General features: G+C 34.1%; 1 protein-coding gene across 3 annotated transcripts in view; it reads left to right on the top strand.

Annotated features, from left to right (window-relative positions):
* The window catches only part of KPNA5 (karyopherin subunit alpha 5), a 50,402-nt gene extending 31,974 nt beyond the window's left edge, over window positions 1-18,428 (top strand). For all 3 annotated transcript variants that reach the window (XM_037158128.2, XM_053664930.1, XM_053664931.1), the window contains 4 exons: window positions 608-733; window positions 7,384-7,511; window positions 10,105-10,283; window positions 15,044-18,428. In XM_037158128.2, coding sequence (XP_037014023.2) covers window positions 608-733; window positions 7,384-7,511; window positions 10,105-10,283; window positions 15,044-15,231 — 621 coding nt within the window. In that variant the 3' untranslated portion in view covers window positions 15,232-18,428. The remainder of the gene's footprint in view (window positions 1-607; window positions 734-7,383; window positions 7,512-10,104; window positions 10,284-15,043) is intronic.
* Window positions 18,429-18,778: the final 350 nt, after the last annotated feature.

The raw sequence follows: 18,778 nt of genomic DNA, 5'->3' as shown, positions 1-18,778 counted from the left end.
AGGCCAATGTCAGGCCCCAGTTATGTTCTGCCTTCCGGCACCCTGCATAAAGTATAAAGCAATCTGAGATAGCTGCTACTTCTGCTGGGCTTAGAGATTCCCAGGCAAAGCCAAACTGTGAATCTAGGAAGGCTGTTCCTAGTGCCAGACCTCGGGCCACTTGGCAAGTGTTATGGGGACTGGAGACTTACTGAGGCCAGCTCTTGCTTGTTTGATAGGATTTAGGAAGTTGTGAAGCATGAATCAAGACCAGCTATTCATATGAAAGGTAACAGTTAACAGTTTGTGTGGTCCCATAAGTTGGGCGGGCAGAGTCTCTGGATCTCTGGTGTGGGCAGACAGTGTTAGCCAGGTTGATGGAGTCTCAGATATGGCACCTGCCTCCTGACTCTGGCTCTGAAAGGGGAGGGCTAAGAGAGGTACAAATGGCCTCTGCCCACCTTTCTGTCTAGAGAAAGCTGTCCCCCAGCTCTTGTCTTCATTCCAGTTTTTCAGAATGGTTTTTATATTTCTAAACAATTTTTAGTACACTTATTTTTTTTCTCTTTCTCTCTTTTTTAAATTTTTTTTTTGCTAAAAAACTTTTTATTTCTAACTTTTGTTTTAGGTAATTTTGAATTGTTCTGCGTTACCCTGTCTTTTACACTTACTGAGTAGCCCAAAGGAGTCCATAAGAAAAGAAGCCTGCTGGACTATATCTAATATTACTGCTGGAAATAGAGCTCAGATTCAGGTACATACCTTTCAGATCTGAGAAAAGAGGAAGATCTCAGAAGTTAGTTTGGAAAAAAGTCAGTATTTTATCAGTGATGTTTTCTAGTTAATTACTGAAAAAGATCAAAAGATTCTTGAAAAGTGTTTTAAAGAACATAGCCTTTTTTCTAAAGCAATTATACATTTCTAATGAGGAATAGTAGTTATATACATGTATAATTGGAATGACAAATATGTATATAAAATTGTCTGTCACAGTGCTTGACACATAAACATTTGTTAATCTTTAATAAGAGGTTGGTTAAGGTGAAGTACGGATGCTTCTGGATCAGCTGCTTCTTGCTGAGCCCTGTGGTGGATTAGTTTGGCTGACTCAAGATGGCAGAGAAGTGGAAGCTACACTAATTCCCTCCCAGGACCAATCTGAAATAGCAATTAAATTGTCGAGAAATCATCCAGAATAACCAGCTGAACACTAGCTGGAGACAAACCTTATAACCACAGACAGATGGAGGAAGCCACATCACTACAATGGGACTGGTAAGGAGTGTTGAGGAGGCGTGAGAAGGCTGGCTGGGCTCCACAGGTGGCAGCTGAAATGCCGGAGATATTTCACTGCCCAGGGGTTTCCCCAGAGCAGCTGGAGTCTAAACCCCAAGCTGGGCTCACGGGCCTACATCACCAGAGCTGGAAAGGACCCAGATAACATCCAGCTGTGAAAATCAGTGGTGTTTCTGTCCACCAGGGAGAGATGGCTGGAGAAACAGAGAACATCTTAAAGGGCCAAACACAACATTTTGTCTGCAGCTCCTTACCCTAGGCTCTCACAGAGAGAAGGCAAAATAGGATACACTTGAGGCAAATCTGGAGTTGATGGCTCTGGGGACAGAACTGAAGGAACAGCCAAGAGAATCTCTGTGCTGAGTCTTTTCCCATAGAGCAGGAGCCATTGTTCTCAGGCGTAGTACTCCCCTCCAAGTGGCATCAGCCTGAGGGGAAGCAATAGCCTCACCTGAAGGAATTACTCTGTGCTACCCTGTGGAGCTTAAGATGGGCTGCTGAGTACAGCTTGAAGCTATATAACTGATTACTTTAACAACTATGGTAGATCGTGGGGAACACTGAGACTTCAGCTGATCCTTCCTGGGCTCTGGTGCTGGTTAAAACTGGCCTTGGTGTGCAACCTGATTCTTTTTGTACACACCCAGGCCTAGCAGAGGAAGCCACAAGCTGTGGATAGCTGATAGCTCCAAATAGATTGACCAGGGTCAGACACAAGCAATGTCTGACAAAAGTCTGCACCAGAGTCTTGCAGATCTACCTGATACATACAACGTATACAAAGAAGCCGCCAAAATGGGAAGACAAAGAAACAGACCCCTAATGAAAGAACAACACAGTTCTCCAGAAGAACTACATGAAATGGAGGCAAGCAATTTGTCAGAGCGTCAACAGTCTGAAAAAAGACATAGAATCCATTAAAAAAGGACCAGTCAGAAATAAGGAATGCAATATCTGAAATAAATGGTATACTGGAAAGAATGAACACTAGGTTAGATGAAGCAGAGGATCAAATTGCTGGTTTGGAAGACAAGGTAGAAAAAAGCACCCAAGCAGTGCAGAAAAAAATTTTAAAAAATGAGAGACATTTTGAAATAGCATGTAGTATAACAACATAAACATCAAGTGAATACCAGGAGAGAGAGAGCAAGCAGGGAATTGAGAACCTATTTGAAGAAATAATGACCAAAACCTTCATTAATCTGATGAAGGAAAAGACACATAAGTTTAGGAAGCTCAAAGAATCCCAAACAATGTGGGCCTCATTGGACCCAAAGAAGCCTACACTGAGACATATCAGAATTAAACTGGCAAGACTTAAAGACAAGGAGAGAATCCTAAAAGCTACTATGGAAAAAGCAGGTAGTTACATAACAAAGGAGCACCAATTATGGTAAATTGTTATCTGATTGCTCAACAGAAACATTTCAGGCCTAAAGGGAGTGTTGTGAAATATTCAAGGTGATGAAAAGAAAGGACCTAGAACCAAGGCTACTTTACCCAGCAAGGCTATCATTTAATTTGAAGGAAAAATAACCTTCCTAGACAAGAAAAACCTAAAGGAGTTTGTTAATACCAAACCAGTAATGCAACAAATGTTAAAGGGTGTGCTAAAAGAAGGAGGAGGAGAGAGGAAAACAGTCTTAACAGTAAAATGACACTAAACACATATCTATTAGTAATTACCTTAAACATAAATGGCATAAATGCTCCAAACAAAAAACAGGGTAGCTGAATATATAATAGAACAAGGCCCATATAAATGCTGCCTCCAAGAGACCCATCTCAGATCAAAAGATACACACACCAAAAGTAAAGGGTGGAAAAAGATATTTCATGCAAGTGGAAAGGTAAAAAAAAAAGCTTGGGTAGCAGTACTTATATCTGACAAAATAGACTTTAAAACCAAGGTTATAGTAAGAGATGAAGAAGGACACTGCATGATGATAAAGGGAACAATCCAACAAGAGGACATAACCCTTACAAACATTTACACACCCAACATAGTTGCACCTAAATAAGTGAGACAAATCTTGATGGGCATAAAGGTAGAGATCAACAAAAATACAGTAATAGTCTGTATTTACATAGTTTTAACATCCCATTGACTTCAATGAATAGATTTGCCAGACAAAATCAACAAGGAGACAGCAGTCTTACTCCATACTCTAGATCAAATGGATTTAATTGCTATCTTCAGAGCATTTCACCTCAAAATAACAATATACATACTTTTCAGGTGTACATGGAGTATTTTCTAGGATAGAGCATATGCTAGGGCACAAAACAAGTCTCAGCAAATTTAAGAAGATTAAAATTGTATCAGACATCTCTGACCACAATACTATGAAACTAGGAATCAATCACAGGAAGAACAATGAAAAACCTGCAAAGGTGGAAGCTAAATAACATTTAAATAATGAACAGGTCAACAACAATATCAAGGAAGAAATCAAAAGATACCTTGAAATAAATGGAAATGAGGATACAACAATCCAAAATCTGTGGGACACTGGAAAAGCAACCCTGAGAGGGAAATTCAGAGTATTACAGGCCTACCTCAAAAAACAAGAAAAAGCTAATAACCCGTCTAACTTTACACTTAAAGGAACTTGAAAAAGAACAACAAAGCACAAAGTGAATATAAGGAAGGAAATAATAGAGCAGAAAGAAAAGAAATAGAGTCTTAAAAAGTGGTACAAAAGATCAATGTATCCAAGAGGTGGTTCTTTGAAAAGATAAACAAGATCGACAATCCTTTAACCAGACTCATCAATAAAAAAGAGGCCCCAAATAAATCAGAAATGAAAGAGGAGAAATAAAAAGTGAAACCAAAGAAATTGAAACGATTGTAAGAAAATATGAACAACTGTATGTCAACAAATTGGACATCCTGGACAAAATGGATAAATTTCTAGACACAACTTCCAAAATAATCAGGAAGAACAGAGAATCTGAATAGACAGATTACAACCTGTGAAATTGAAGCAGTAATCAAAAAAGTCCCCCAAAACAAAAGCTCTGGGATGGATAGCTTTACAAGTAACCTGTACCAAACATTTTGTGAAAAAGAAGCACATCCTTCTGAAACTACTTCAAAAAATTCAAGGAGAGGGAAGGCTTCCAAGCTCATTTTATGAGGCCAGCATTATCCTAGTTCCAAAACCAGATAAAGACACTATAAAGAAGGAAAATTATAGGCCAATACCTCTGATGAATATAGGTGCTAATAAATTTATCTTCAATAAGGTATTAGCAAACCAAATACAGCAATGCATCAAAGAGTTTACACCATGACCAAGTGGGATTTATTTTGGGAATTCATGATTGTTACATTTGCAAATCAATAAATGTGGTTCACTATATAAATGAAGGATAAAAAACACATGATCATATCAATAGATACAGAAAAAGCATTTGATAAAAGCCAGCACCCATTTATGATAAAAACTCTCAGCAAAATGGGATTAGAGGGAACATACCTAACCATAATAAAGGCCATATATGACTCAACCAACAAACTACGTGTGTTCCCCTTAAGGTTGATAACAAGACAGGGATGCCTACTTTCACCTGTCTTATTCAACATAGTACTATCTACAACAATCAGACAAGAAGAAGAAATAAAAGGCATCTAAATCGGGAAGGAAGAAGTAAAACTCTTTATTTGCAGATGGTGTGATACTGTACACAGGGAACCACAAAAATTCCACCAAGAAACTACTAGAACTGATAAATGAATTCAGCAAAATAGCAGGATACAAAATTAATATTTAGAAATTAGTTGCATCTGTTTTTGCCAATAAGAAACTAACATAAAGTAAAATTAAGAAAACAATCCCATTCACAATTGCTTCAAAAAGAACAAAATACCTAGGAATAAATGTAACCAAGGCTGTAAAAGACCTGCACTCAGGAAATTATAAGGCACTGAAGAAGAAAAAATGGAAGACACAAATAAGTGGAAGAAAATACCAAGTAAATGGATAAGAAGAATTAACATTGTTAAAATTGTTAAAATGTCCATACTACCCAAAGCAGTCTATAGAATCTATAGATACGATTCATAGAATTCAAATCAAGATTCTAATGATGTATTTCACAAAACTAGAACAAATATATTAGAAACTTATATGGAAACACAAAAGGCCAGGTATAGCAACTGCAGTCCTGAGAAAGAAGAATTTGGTTGGAGGAATCGTGCTACCTAATATCAACCTATGCTATAAGGCCATAGTGATCAAAACAGCATGGTACTTGCATAAAAATGACACACAAATCAATGGAACAGAATAGAGAGCCCAGAAATAAACCTATGCCTTTGTAGTCAATTTATATTCAAAAGAGGAAGCAGGCACATACAATGGGCTACAAATAGTTTATTTAGTAAACGGTGCTGGGAATATTGGTCAGATACATGTAGAAAAATGAAACTGGACCACCTGCTTACATCACACAAGAATAAATTCAAAATGGATTAAAGGCTTAAATGTTAGGCCTGAAACATAAAAATTATAGAAGAAAACAGGCAGCAAAATCTTGCACATTGCTCATAACAATACAGATATATCTCCCCAAGGAAAATGAAGCAACAACAAGAAGCAACAAAAAAACAAATGAGATTACATCAAACTAAAAATTGTACACAGAAAAGGGGAACATCAACAAATAGAAATCAACCCACAGAATGGGAGAGCATATTCACTGATACCTCTCATAAGGGTTAACGTTCAAAATTTTATAAAGAACTTGCAAAACTAAACACCAAAACATCCAAATTAAAAAATGGGCAAAGGACCTGAATTGACACTTCTCCAAAGAGGACATAGATATGGCCAATAGACATATGAAAAGATGTTCAATGTCACTAATTATCAGAGAAACACAAATTAAAACCACAATGATATCTCACACCTGTCAGAATGGCTATCAACAAATCAACAAACAGCAAATGTTGGTGAGGATGTGGAGAAAAGGGAATTCTCTTGCATTGTTGGTGGGAATGCAGACAGTTGTCGCTGGAAAGCAGTATGGAGAGAACTCAAAAAAACAAAATGGATCTGCTTTTTTACCCAGCAATCCCACTTGTGGGAATATATCTGAAGGAACCCAGAACACTAATTTTAAAGAACATAAGCACACCTATGTTCATAGCACTGTTATTTACATAAGATATGTAAATAACGTATCAGTAATATATTGAAGCAGCCTAAGAGTACGTCAGCAGATGAGTGGATAAAACAACTATGGGACATAGTATACACAATGGTAGTAGTATACACAATGGAATACTACTCAGCTGTAAAAAAGGAAAAAATTACCTTCGTGACAGTATGGATGGACCTGGAAAACATTATGCTGAGTGAAATAAGCCAGTCAGAAAGAAAAATACCGTATGATCTCACTCATGTGGAATCTAATGAACAGATTGAACCAACAAGGAAAACAGAGACAGCTAGATGATAGCCAAGGTAGAGAGAGAAAGGTAGAGGATGGAGGGATGGAGCAAAAAGGACAAAGGACTCATGAACATGGATGGCAGTGTGGTCATTGCTATGGGGAGGGCCGTGTAAGGGGACTAAATATGGCAAGGGAAAAAATACTTAAAAACAAAAGGGGTTGATTTACTTTTTAAAAAGGCAATAATCTAAAAACATTAGGGGCCTGTCAAGCTTCTTGAGTCAATAATTACTTGATCAATATTCTGTTTAATGTATTATCTTTAAAATTTATATTCCAGTATTAAAAGGGAAGTATGCAAATGTTGAAAGATGAGAAATAGTATTTCAAAAAAGCCTTATTTTTTAAAGGTTTTATTTTTATTTATTTATTTTTAGAGAAAAGGGAAAGAGAAGGAGAGAAACATCAATGTGTGGTTGGCTTATGCACACCCCCTACTGGGGACCTGGCCTGCAACCTAGGCATGTACCCTGACTGGGAATCGAACTGGCAACCCTGTGATCCACAGATCAGCACTCAATCCACTGAGCCATACCAGCCAGGGCGAGCCTGACATTTTAAAGCTACTAAGTTTCAAGATGCTTCTACTTACTAATATACTTAAATCTGTACTTGCATTGATTTTGCTGTATCATTTTTCCTCTTCAGGCTGTTATAGATGCAAATATTTTTCCCATTTTGATTGAGATTCTTCAGAAAGCAGAGTTTCGTACCAGAAAAGAAGCAGCTTGGGCTATAACTAATGCAACATCAGGAGGCACTCCAGAACAAATAAGGTGTGATACAGATTTTAGAAAAATGTTAATGTAAATGGACGTTTACAAGCTTGAAATAATACATACTTTTTATTTGTTGATAACACTAAAATGTTATTTCTGTCCATTTAATAAGCATGTTTCATGTGAAGTGATAGCATTTGTTATATCAGTTACATTATTTGTGTAGAGTGCTTTATTTTTTTTTTCATTTAAATATGATTAACATCATTCTCTTTGGCAGATTATGAAATCAGAAATTTAAAGCCTGAAAGAGAATAGTCTATGTCAATTTGAAATAAATACTGTTATGGGCATTAAATATTTCTTAGATCATAGAAATCATATACGTTTAACTTTATTGTATAGAAATGAGTAATAAGTTTGAATATCTACTTATATAAAATAAAATTGAAATACACAGTTGTTTTTAATAGTGCTCTTCTAATCACCATTATCCTTACCTGTAGACTGACTGTTACTGTTATTTTTATAATAACTTTTTGAATCCAGACCTTTTATTGTTGCCTTTTTTTTTCTAACAACACAAATAGTGGGTAGATGGGTTTTGAAATTAGTCTCTCTCCCAAGCCTGTTCTTTGAGTGGAAGTTGTATGACCTTGACAAGGTCATTTAACCTCCCTAATCCACAGTTTATTCCTTTTTTAAATGGACTCAATAATGAATAGTACTTTATAGTAGCATGTTGACAACTAAATGGAGTTCATACATTTAAAGTGCCTAGCATGGTGACTAAACAACTTCTATGCTAAGATAGCTGCTATTGTTATTTGTAATCATCATAATTTTTATCATCAGTATTGCTTTCCAAATCTCTTTTCAACTTGTGCTTTTGCTTTTTTCCCCTCCTTTGTAGCAAAGTTCCACTTTGCACTTCTTTAAAAGCCTGACTTACTACAGAATCTTCTTGTTCTGAGGACCCTTCCATGAAACTCAGGACTTTAAGCTTTTGAAGTGACTATTTAGAAAGTATTTTCTAATGAGTATTGTATTTGTTTCTTAATTTAGAAAAGAAAAAGTCAGGCTACAATGCTATTTTATAATTCACTGGATTTTGAAATCTACCTATTGTGAGATCATTGTTTATTATTGCCTTTCTTTGTACTATTATCTTGCTCTTCAGATTCATATCTCCATATGTTAATGATATCTTTCTCTGCTTTTTATTTTCCATTTCACTTCTTTGCTTTAACCAATATTTTCATTTCATTTGTGTCATGAATACAAGCAGTAATAAAACAAGCTCTTTCCTTTGCTCTAGCGTGTGTGTTTTTATGCTGATGTTATTTTTATGTGCTTTGGGACCCCAAGGTTTGTTTGTTCACCTACAAACAGTTGTATTTTTTTCAATTTATTTTCATTGTTATGTGTATTCCATATATTATCCCTTAAGTTTATTAGTGTGAATCAAGTATCTAAACTGAGATTATTATTTTTCTAACCATTTTCACCATTTCATGAAGTCTACATATATGGGACGAGGTCTGTTGATCTCAGATTAAGTATTGCATGCATACCACTAATATTGTTGCATGTCTCATGTTGCCAGTTGTATTAAATCGTTTTAGTTATTGAGCACCAGTAATGCATCAGGTACTTTCACGTCTTTTATTTCCTTTAACTTCATAACTCCATGAGATAGTTACTCAGTTTGATGAGTTATAATATATGGCAAGTGAATGCTCCAGTAAAGGTATGTACACTTTTTTTAAGGGATGGAAACTAACTTACCGAATGTCTGCTGTATTTTCACAGCAACGTTTTAAGTTTGGTACTGTTACTACCCCCATTTTAAGATGGGAAAGAGGCACAGAGCAGTTAGTCAGAGTCACACATACGGAGTAAAAATGGAATTTGAAGCCATGCAGATTGACTTCAGAGCATATGTCATTTTGGGTTTTTTTTTTTACATTTATGCCTAATGACTTTTTGCCAAGTGAACAAATCAGTGACTTAATTTACATTATAGAGAATGGAAAAAAGAGCTAATAAGAATTAGAAAAGAACGTAGCATTTATTAACATGATTAATTCTAGTGAATATTAATTATTAAAATTGTTCACAACATGGCCCGGGAGCCTTTGTTCCTGGAAGCCTTCTGTGCTTCTGAAACAGAACGTATATTTCGGACATTGGCTCCAATTATTTCTGTGGAAATTTTCTGAAGCTTGATTTGGATGTCCCTCCTTCCTTCCCATTTCTAGTTAACCCCCCATGTGACCCTTATGTGTGTACATAGGCTCACCCTTAAACAAACAAAAAGACTTCCAACCCACTTAGTATTGACACGTCATGAAAAAATAGGCCCAAGTACCAATTTGCTTGCATGCCTTGCATGTATGTTTTTATAACTTTTGTAATACCATTTATTGCTAATTATGTTAAATTATGAGAACAATAGAGTAAAAATGTTTTTAGTTTTCTATGTAAGTGAATATTTCATTGTTTTTAATGTTTAAGTAGATAGGAATACTTTCCTTAATTACTTGTATAGCATTTCACTGAAGAATATTTTCATGTCATCGCTTTAAACAATATTTAAGTCTTTTTCAATGTTATTTCTTTCTCCACTTTTTTTTAAATTACTCTGAAGGTATTTGGTGGCCTTAGGCTGCATTAAACCACTTTGTGACCTATTGACTGTTATGGACTCTAAAATAGTCCAAGTGGCTTTAAATGGACTTGAAAATATTTTACGTCTTGGAGAACAAGAATGTAAGCAGAATGGGATGGGTATTAATCCATACTGTGCTCTCATTGAAGAAGCATATGGTAAGCAGTCAGTTAAAAACTTATAATTACAGTAAATTGTCTTTGAAATTAAGGTGTACTTGACATACAACATTACACTGGCTTCAGATGTGTACAGCATGACTCAGTGTTTGTATACAGTGTGAAATGGTTGCCACAGTAAGTCTAGTTAACATCTGTCACTATACATGGTTATAACAAATTGTTTTTTCTTGTGATGAGAACTTTTAAGGTTCACTCTCTTAACAACTTTAAAATGTACAGTGTTGTTAACTATAGTTCCCATTCTGGACATTATATCTTATGACTTACTCATTTATAACTGGAAGTTTGTGCCTTTTGGCCCCTTTCACCCATTTCATTTACCCTCCATCCACTGCCTCTGGCAACCACCAGTCTGTTCTCTGTATCTGTAACCTCGTGTTTTTGGTGTGTGTTTTTTTCAGATTCCACATAGGTAAAAAAGTATTTATCTTTATCTGATTTATTTCATTTCCCATAACACTCATGGTCCACCTATATTATCACAAGATCTTTTTTATGGCTGAATAATATCCCATGTGTATATACATCACATTTTTTCATTCATCCATTCATGGACACTTAAGTTGCTTCCATGTCTTGGCCTTTGTAAATAATGCTGTACTGAACATGCGGATGGATATATCTTTTTAAGTTAGTATTTTTGTTTTTTTCAGATAAATTCCCTGGAGTGGAATTGCTGGATCATATGATAGTTCTGTTTTCATGTTTTGAGGAAACTTTATACTGTTTGCCATAGTGGCTGCATCAATTTGCATTCTTACCAGTGGTGAACAGGGTTCCCCCTTTTATTCATGTCCTTACCAACACTTAACTCTTGTCTTTTTGATAATAGTCATTCTAATGCATGAGGTGGTATCTCACTGTGTTTGATTTGTATTTCCCTGATGATTAGTGATGTTGAGCACATTTTCATGTCCCCGTTGGACATGTACCTGTATGTTTTCTTTGGATAAATGTCTTTTCAGCTCATCTGTCCATTTTTCAATTGTTTTTTTTTATTGCTGTTAATTTTTATGAATTCTTTGTATACTGTGGGTATTAACCCCTTCTCAGGTATATGATTAGCAAGTATTTTTTCCTATTCTGTAGGTTGCCTTTTTATTTTGTTGATGGTTTCCTTTGTTTTGCAGAAGCTTTTTAGTTTGATATAGTCCTACTTGTTTATTTTTGCCTTTGTTGCATTTGCCTGTGGTGTTAAATACAAAAAATCATTGCCAAGACCAATGTCAAGGTTGTCACCTATGTTTTCTTATGGTTTCAAGTCTTATGTTCAAGTCTTTAGCCAATTTAGAGTTAATTTTTCTGTATAGTGAAAAGTAGTGATCCAGTTTCATTTTTTTGCATGTGGCTGTCCAGTTTTCCCAGCACCATTTATTGAAGATACTATTCTCCCCACCCCGCCATTGTGTATTCTTGACTTATTGTGTTGTAAATCGATTTACCATATATGTGTGGGTTTATGTTGGGGCTCTCTGTCCAGGTCCATTGGTTGGTTTTTATGCTGGTACCATACTGTTTTGATTATTATAGCTTTGTAATATAGTTTGAAATCAGGGCTATGCTCTTTTTTATCAAGATTGCTTTGGTATTCAAGATCTTTTGGAGTTTCATACAAATTTTAGGATTGTTCTATTCTTCGGAAAGTACCTCTGGAATTTTTATAGGGACTGCACTGAATTTGTCAGTTGCTTTAGGTACTATGGCTATTTTAACAATATTAATTCTTCCAATCCATGAGCCCAAAATATCTTTCCATTTATTTGTCATTCTTTCAGTTATTTTTATTGTAGCTTTCAGTGAACAAGTCTTTTACTTTGTTGTTTAAATTTATTCCTAGATTTTTTCGGATGCAATTATAAAAGGTATTATATTCATAATTTCTTTTTTCATAGTTTATTAGTGTACAGAAACACAACAGATTTTTGCATATTGATTTCATATCCTGAAACTTTACTGAATTCATTGATTAGTTCTAGCAGTATTTTGGTGGCATCTTTAGGATTTTTCTATGTAAAATATCAATAATCTGCAAATACTATTTTGCTGCTTTTGTCAGTTGGATCCTTTTATTTCTCTTCATTGCCTAATTGCTCTGGCTAGGACTTCCAATACTATGTTGAATTAAAGTGGTAAGAATGGACACCCTTGGCTTGTTCCTGCTTTTTTTTTTTATAATTAATTTTATTTAGTTATTTTTCAAGTACAGTTTTTTGTCTATTTTTCCCATCCCAGCCTCCCCTGCCCCTTGCTCCCCACCTCCCTCCCATTTCCACCCCCCTTAGTTCTCGTCCCTGTGTCCTTCCTATTTGTTCCTCCAAATCCCTGCCCCTTTTTCCCCTTAACTTCCCTTCCTTCTCCCCTCTGGTCACTATCCCCTTGTTCTCTGTTTCTCTTGAGGAAAAGCTTTCAGCTTTCCACTGTTGAGATGATGTTAGCTATGGGCTGGTCGTAGATGACCTTCCTTATTTTGAAGTACATTGCCACTTTGTTGAGAGTTAGTCATTGCTTAATCATCTTCTATAGGCAGTTGCCCCCTCCAGTTCCATAGAAATGTTTGTGTGTAAAAGCAGTATAATATTTAAAAATATTTTTTATTACCATAGCAATTGCTTTTCACTATTTGACTTCCTTTTTGCTTTGTCCTTATGCACAAATACTTTATATTGATATAACTGCAGTGCACAATAGATTTGTGCTCTACTTTTTAACATTTTGGAGAAATTTTATATTTTTACCTGCTATTTGTAACTTCTAATAGCCGCATAATGCTGAGTGAAGACTGCAGGTCACTTTAGCTATGTTGAGTGCAGTTTTAGCCATATTTTTGTGGTTGGTCACTGGTTTGTTTCCACTTTCTTTACCACTTTACATATGCTGAAATAAGCATCTTTTGGAATATATTTTTTCTGTTGAAAGAATATCTTGGTGTAAATTTTTAGGAATACTATTGCTGAATTTTAGGCACAGTCTTCTTTTTAAGCTTTTGGTGTGTTTTCTCATTTTGCTTTCCAAAGTCATGCTACCTGACAGTGTCACTGTCATTGTATGAATCTACTCCGTAGCCTCTTGTTGATTTTGCTGATTCAGCAGATATAATATGGTATCACGAAATTACTTTTATGTATCCCTTGTTTTATTTCATGTAGAAGGTAGTGTGTATTTTCCATGTATGAGGGTATTTCCTCATTCAAATTGCATGTTTATTATACTTAGTTCAATTTCTTATTTTATAAATATTAAACTGATTTTGTTTTTTAATATGACTTTTCTCCCTTTCTATACCTTTTTATTTTAATAAGGTAAACCATATTCATTAATGTTTATTAAATGAGTTAATGTAATCTTTTATTCCTTCAAAATTTATGAAGTCATAGCCCTTACAGAGATTTGATGAATTCTGTTTTATTGGCTAGATATTTCTGATTGGATTCTTAAAACATTGAACTTAACACAGATGAATCTATTTTAGGATAAGGCATGAATCTAAATTGGGTTTTTCCTTTTGATATATTTCTATTACATATGCACTTCCGACTTAAGTTAGAAGTGCATATGTAATAGACCCATTATATGGTTGATTCAACCCATTATATGGTTGATTCAAGCTTTTATTTATGACTCTTAAACCAAGCCTGCGATATTACTTTGTCTTTATTTCACAATTATATAATGTCATTATTCTACATAAATGTCACTTTCCTTAAATGAAATTTTAAGAATATTTCCTTACTATAGTCATTATTTTAACTTCAAGTTATAGTAGAGTTTGGGCTGTTCTATCATTATATATTGATATGACTACTTTGCTAATTCTTTCTATTCTGCAACAATATAATTAAAGAGGATTATGTCTAATTAAACGAAAACTATTTTCAGCATCACCCAGACTTAGGTGTAGATTTTTTTTCTTGTGAGCTATAGATTCTCCTATCAAAGTGGGCTTTTTCAGTTTAATTTATAAGTTGTACTTTTTGTAAATTACACAATAGCTGTATTGGACTTGCAAATAGTACTCACTTATTATATATTGATATTCTCTGGCTCATTTATAAGAGAATATGTGTGTCAGTTTACACACATTTCACTTTTTCCATTCGTTTTTGTTTTGCTGCTTTCCCTTATTGTGCTTTTTAATGACTCTGGAAAGGACCCGTGGAGTTCATCTAAAACTCCACTTATGCTGTGGGGATTGCTGGGGGTGGCAGGGGCTGCTGCCTGGGGATGGGAGGAGGGGGAGGAACTAGGACAACTCTAACGGCAAATACGATGAAGCGTATTTAAAAATAAAAATAAGTAAATAAAAACAAAGCAAAATATCAATAGCAGTAGAATGAAATATTAAATTCAAATAAAGTGTTTAAAAAAATAAAATGCTTGGATCAGTAGGGGCAGAAAGTAATAAAAAATAAAATTGAGACCTGTAGAGGAACCAGACTTATTTGGGTAAAATCACACAGTTAAGCAAGAGTAGCATCTGTAATCTTCTTAGTGGAGGCTGTACTGCACTAAGTGGAGTCTGTACTCCCAGGCCTGTGCTGCTACTTCCTCTTATCGGACTGTCCCCGGGTTGACTTTTGAAGTAAAAGATGTCAGTGTTAGCTATAGTGTGTGCAAAAATTAGATAAAAATAACAGTCCCTTTGCCAGTGCACTGATGGATGCTATTAATTCACTATTTTGATTTAAATACATGTTGAAACTTGAATAACAATTTTTAATATATGTTTTGAATAATAGGTCTAGATAAAATTGAATTTCTGCAAAGCCATGAAAATCAAGAAATTTACCAAAAGGCTTTTGACCTGATTGAACATTACTTTGGTGTAGAAGATGACGACCCCAGCGTTGTACCTCAGGTGGATGGGAACCAACAACAGTTTGTGTTTCAGCAGCAGGAAGCACCCATGGAAGGGTTTCAGCTTTGACTTCGTGGGGGAAAAATTGATGGCTGTTAAGGGTAGTTTTAGATATTGCCTCTTTGTCACCATGTCAGTAGGAATGTTTGATGTGCTTTTATGTAGAACAGAAAAGAAGGAAGTTGATGCACTTTTAAAAGCAAAGCAAAAGTTTCCATTCAGCTGCACTCTTTCTAGTTTTGATTTTTAGTTTGATGTGCCTGTATTTATGTCTTTTATTGTTATATCTATTTAATCTATTTATGAATACTTAAATACATTATGAAATTATTTATTAACTTAAGCTTGAAAAGGAGAACTTTGGTAAAGTATTACATATGGCTCTGAATTTTTTCTAGCATTCTTGGAAACTGCATATTAGCAGTACAGATATTTATAACTGTATTTTGGCAATAAGTCTGATGGGCCCAATCTCTACTAAATCTACCTCTATCTTGAAGCAAAAAGAAAACAAAGAAAAGCTTCAGAAGCATTGAATAGTGGAAAAGCTAAATTAGGGTGTGAAAATAATCTATTACCTTAAATTATAAATCACTGTGCTGTAGGTTATACTTTGCAAAAAAAATTATAACAAAAACTATAAAATTTATTTATGAAACAGAAGAAATATTGAACTGATAATCAATTAAGATGTGGCAATTGTGAAGAAAGAAGTCATTCTTCATGTTGAACACATTAAAACTATTATACAACATTAAATATTTATGTTTTTAACATATATAAATGCTATTAGTATATTTTATAATTTGACCAAATGTGCTACCATTTTTGAAATCGTGTTTTATAATTTTTCACTCTTCATTTTAAAAAGCATCATTTTAAGGGATGCCATCATGAATCTAAAGTAATGCTGCATAGCAAAAATAATACTGTAATTCTTTCTCTGATTTCTCAGAGCAGTAATTGAAAAGTTTCTTTAGAAATGAACTTAGGTACTTGAATGGCAAAATTGTCCCAAAGAAGTCACCTTGGTATGTGCTAAAGTTTATTAAATATACTTAATGTTTGGACACTAAAAGATGATATTAATGAAAATTGCTAAGAATTCTTTCATTTGGTTGAAAGGATTTTAGGGGTTTTTTTTTGTGTAATACTCAGAAGGTCATTCTGCTGTTTGTTATCAATCAGTGCATTAAATTACATTTGTATCAGATTGGTCAATATAATGTATGTGTTTTATGTATTAAAGGCAAAACCTCTTCAAATGGAAACTTTAAAAAAAAGTTTCAATAGGAAAATTACATATATATTTATTTATTTGTGAATACATATATATGTATGTGTCTGTTATTCTCACAGTAGTATACTTGGTAGAGTTTTCTAAGCAGAAACTACTGTTGAACTCTGTCTTTTCATGTATAATTGTATTCAGGTTATTTACAATTCCAATTATATAACTAAAATATTTATTTAAAAATTAGTTTACAACTCTTTTAAGATGGAAACTAAAACAGTTTTGATATGATTCATAGTCTATTCTGTAAAGAAAGATTTCATTTATGATAGCATTTATAATGTTTCCACTGGAAATCAGAGGTGTGTTACAAGAAGAAAATGTATACATGACTCCTTTTAAATAGTATGACACTTTGTAAATTATATATCATGAAACCAAGCTTTTGGCAAGACACTAAAACCTACAGCTATAAAATACAGGTTTAACTGGTGTCCATAATGCTGACTGTATCTGCCAAACCTCTTTTATATTAAGTAGAGGATTGTGTCTGTTGTGTCTCTTTTTATTGTAGTAAAAATTATGAAGTTTAGTATAAAAGGTTCCTTTTGCATTATGTATGTTCAAAAGAACAGGGTGATTATATTAAAGATCAGCAAATTGATAGTGAATTTGTCAGATAAACATTTTGTTTGCGGTATAGATGATTTTAAGTAGAAGGTGACAGGGTATTCCGCTCTTTGTATTCACTTGAACGTAATAATGCAGCAACATCCCTAAACCAGCCAGCCGTGCCTGCTTTTGAGGACCCTGCAGTCGCACTAACAAATCTCTAAGCCACGTCTTTTGAACAAATAATTCTTACAGAAGAAAAAATAATACATAGGTTTGTGCACACACACGTAAGGAATGATCTGTGAGGGGAGGATTTCTAAATTTTTGCCAATAAAATAAAAATTATATCTCTGAGTACAGATGTCACCATATTTTAAGCAGTCAAATATAAAATTATATGTAATTTCATGGATCTGTTACTTGGGTAATAATTTGATTAGATTTGAATGCAAGATACAATAATAGTTGGGATCAGCTGTTGGTGTGATTACTAGCAAATCAAAACTTTATCGAAAAAAGACTAGCAAATATTTTGTTCTTAAATTTTTTCCCATATGACTACTTCCAAGTGTACTATTTAAAATGCTCCAAAATGTTTTTTTATGAATCTTCACTGACCCTTGTGAGGGAAAAATGTTTTTAACTTGCTTTCCTAATATTCATTATATTTAAATCTGAGAGAAACTGTACCAAAAAATTAAAACATGTAAAGGGGAACACATTAATATTAATGCAGAAATAAAGAAAATACTTGAGAGTCCTTTACATTTAATTACATAAATTTAGTTTTTTCTGAATTTGAATTTTTTTACTAGTTAATCTATGCAATGTGCTTACTTGTTTTATATTTGTAAGTAACTTTTTTATCTGTTTTACTTTGAAAGGTGTTCCTAGGACTTAATTCTTCGTGTTGTTTTATTCATTACTGCTAGCATCAGAACAAGAAAGCAAAAAATAAAAAGTAATAAGATTTGCTGGCACAGAAATATCATTTGGAAACTGTGAAACCTGTTTGCAGTTAAAGCTTGATTTGTTTGATAAAAGACTAAAAGCAGCATGACCTTGGCCTTCATATTTTTCTTCTTTTAAGGAGCGTTATGGAAAAAGTAACTATAATACAAAGTCTTAATGGATTTGTGTTGCTGTTCTAATTCAGCAATCTACCAGCTACTTTGTGAACCTGAAGTCTAAGTATTGTTAACCTTTACTCATTTTAGTTCACAGCATTGCTGTTTTATTTAATGTGACATAGGAAGCCAACATGATAGGGCTCTAAAAGGATAATGCATCTTTAAGTTCTGGTTGGGGAGTAGGATAGGGGGATATTGTTGCCTAACTGAGTAAACCAACATTTGAACAGTATGCAATGTTATGAAATGTTACAGCACTCTATTAAAATAATAAAATACTATTTTACAGTTGCATTTATATATGTGTCTATTTCATTTGTTCTCACTTAGATAATATGTATATTCCTAGCAGAGCAAAAACCAATGCCTGCATTGATTGAAATTCCATCCACTTTCTAAAACTAGTAAGACTGTAGCATATCTGCTCGAAGCAGTATATTGCTTATATTTTAGAATCTACATATTTTGCTGTAATAGGGAAATATCTAATTTATGTATCTCAAGCCTTGGCAGTTATGGACATTCACCTATTTAATTGAGATCATTTTTTTCTTTTCTGCTATTTAAACCAGTACAGTGCATTTATTTAAGGAAGAGTTTTACACCTAATAAATAGAAATTAGAGGGTCTGCCTTTC

This window comes from Artibeus jamaicensis, unplaced genomic scaffold (assembly GCF_021234435.1).
Source record: "Artibeus jamaicensis isolate MK-2021 breed Jamaican fruit bat unplaced genomic scaffold, CSHL_Jam_final contig_387, whole genome shotgun sequence".
Classification (NCBI taxonomy): Eukaryota; Metazoa; Chordata; class Mammalia; order Chiroptera; family Phyllostomidae; genus Artibeus; species Artibeus jamaicensis.
Note: the sequence above shows the minus strand (reverse complement) of the source record. Positions and strands in the feature narration are given on the sequence as shown.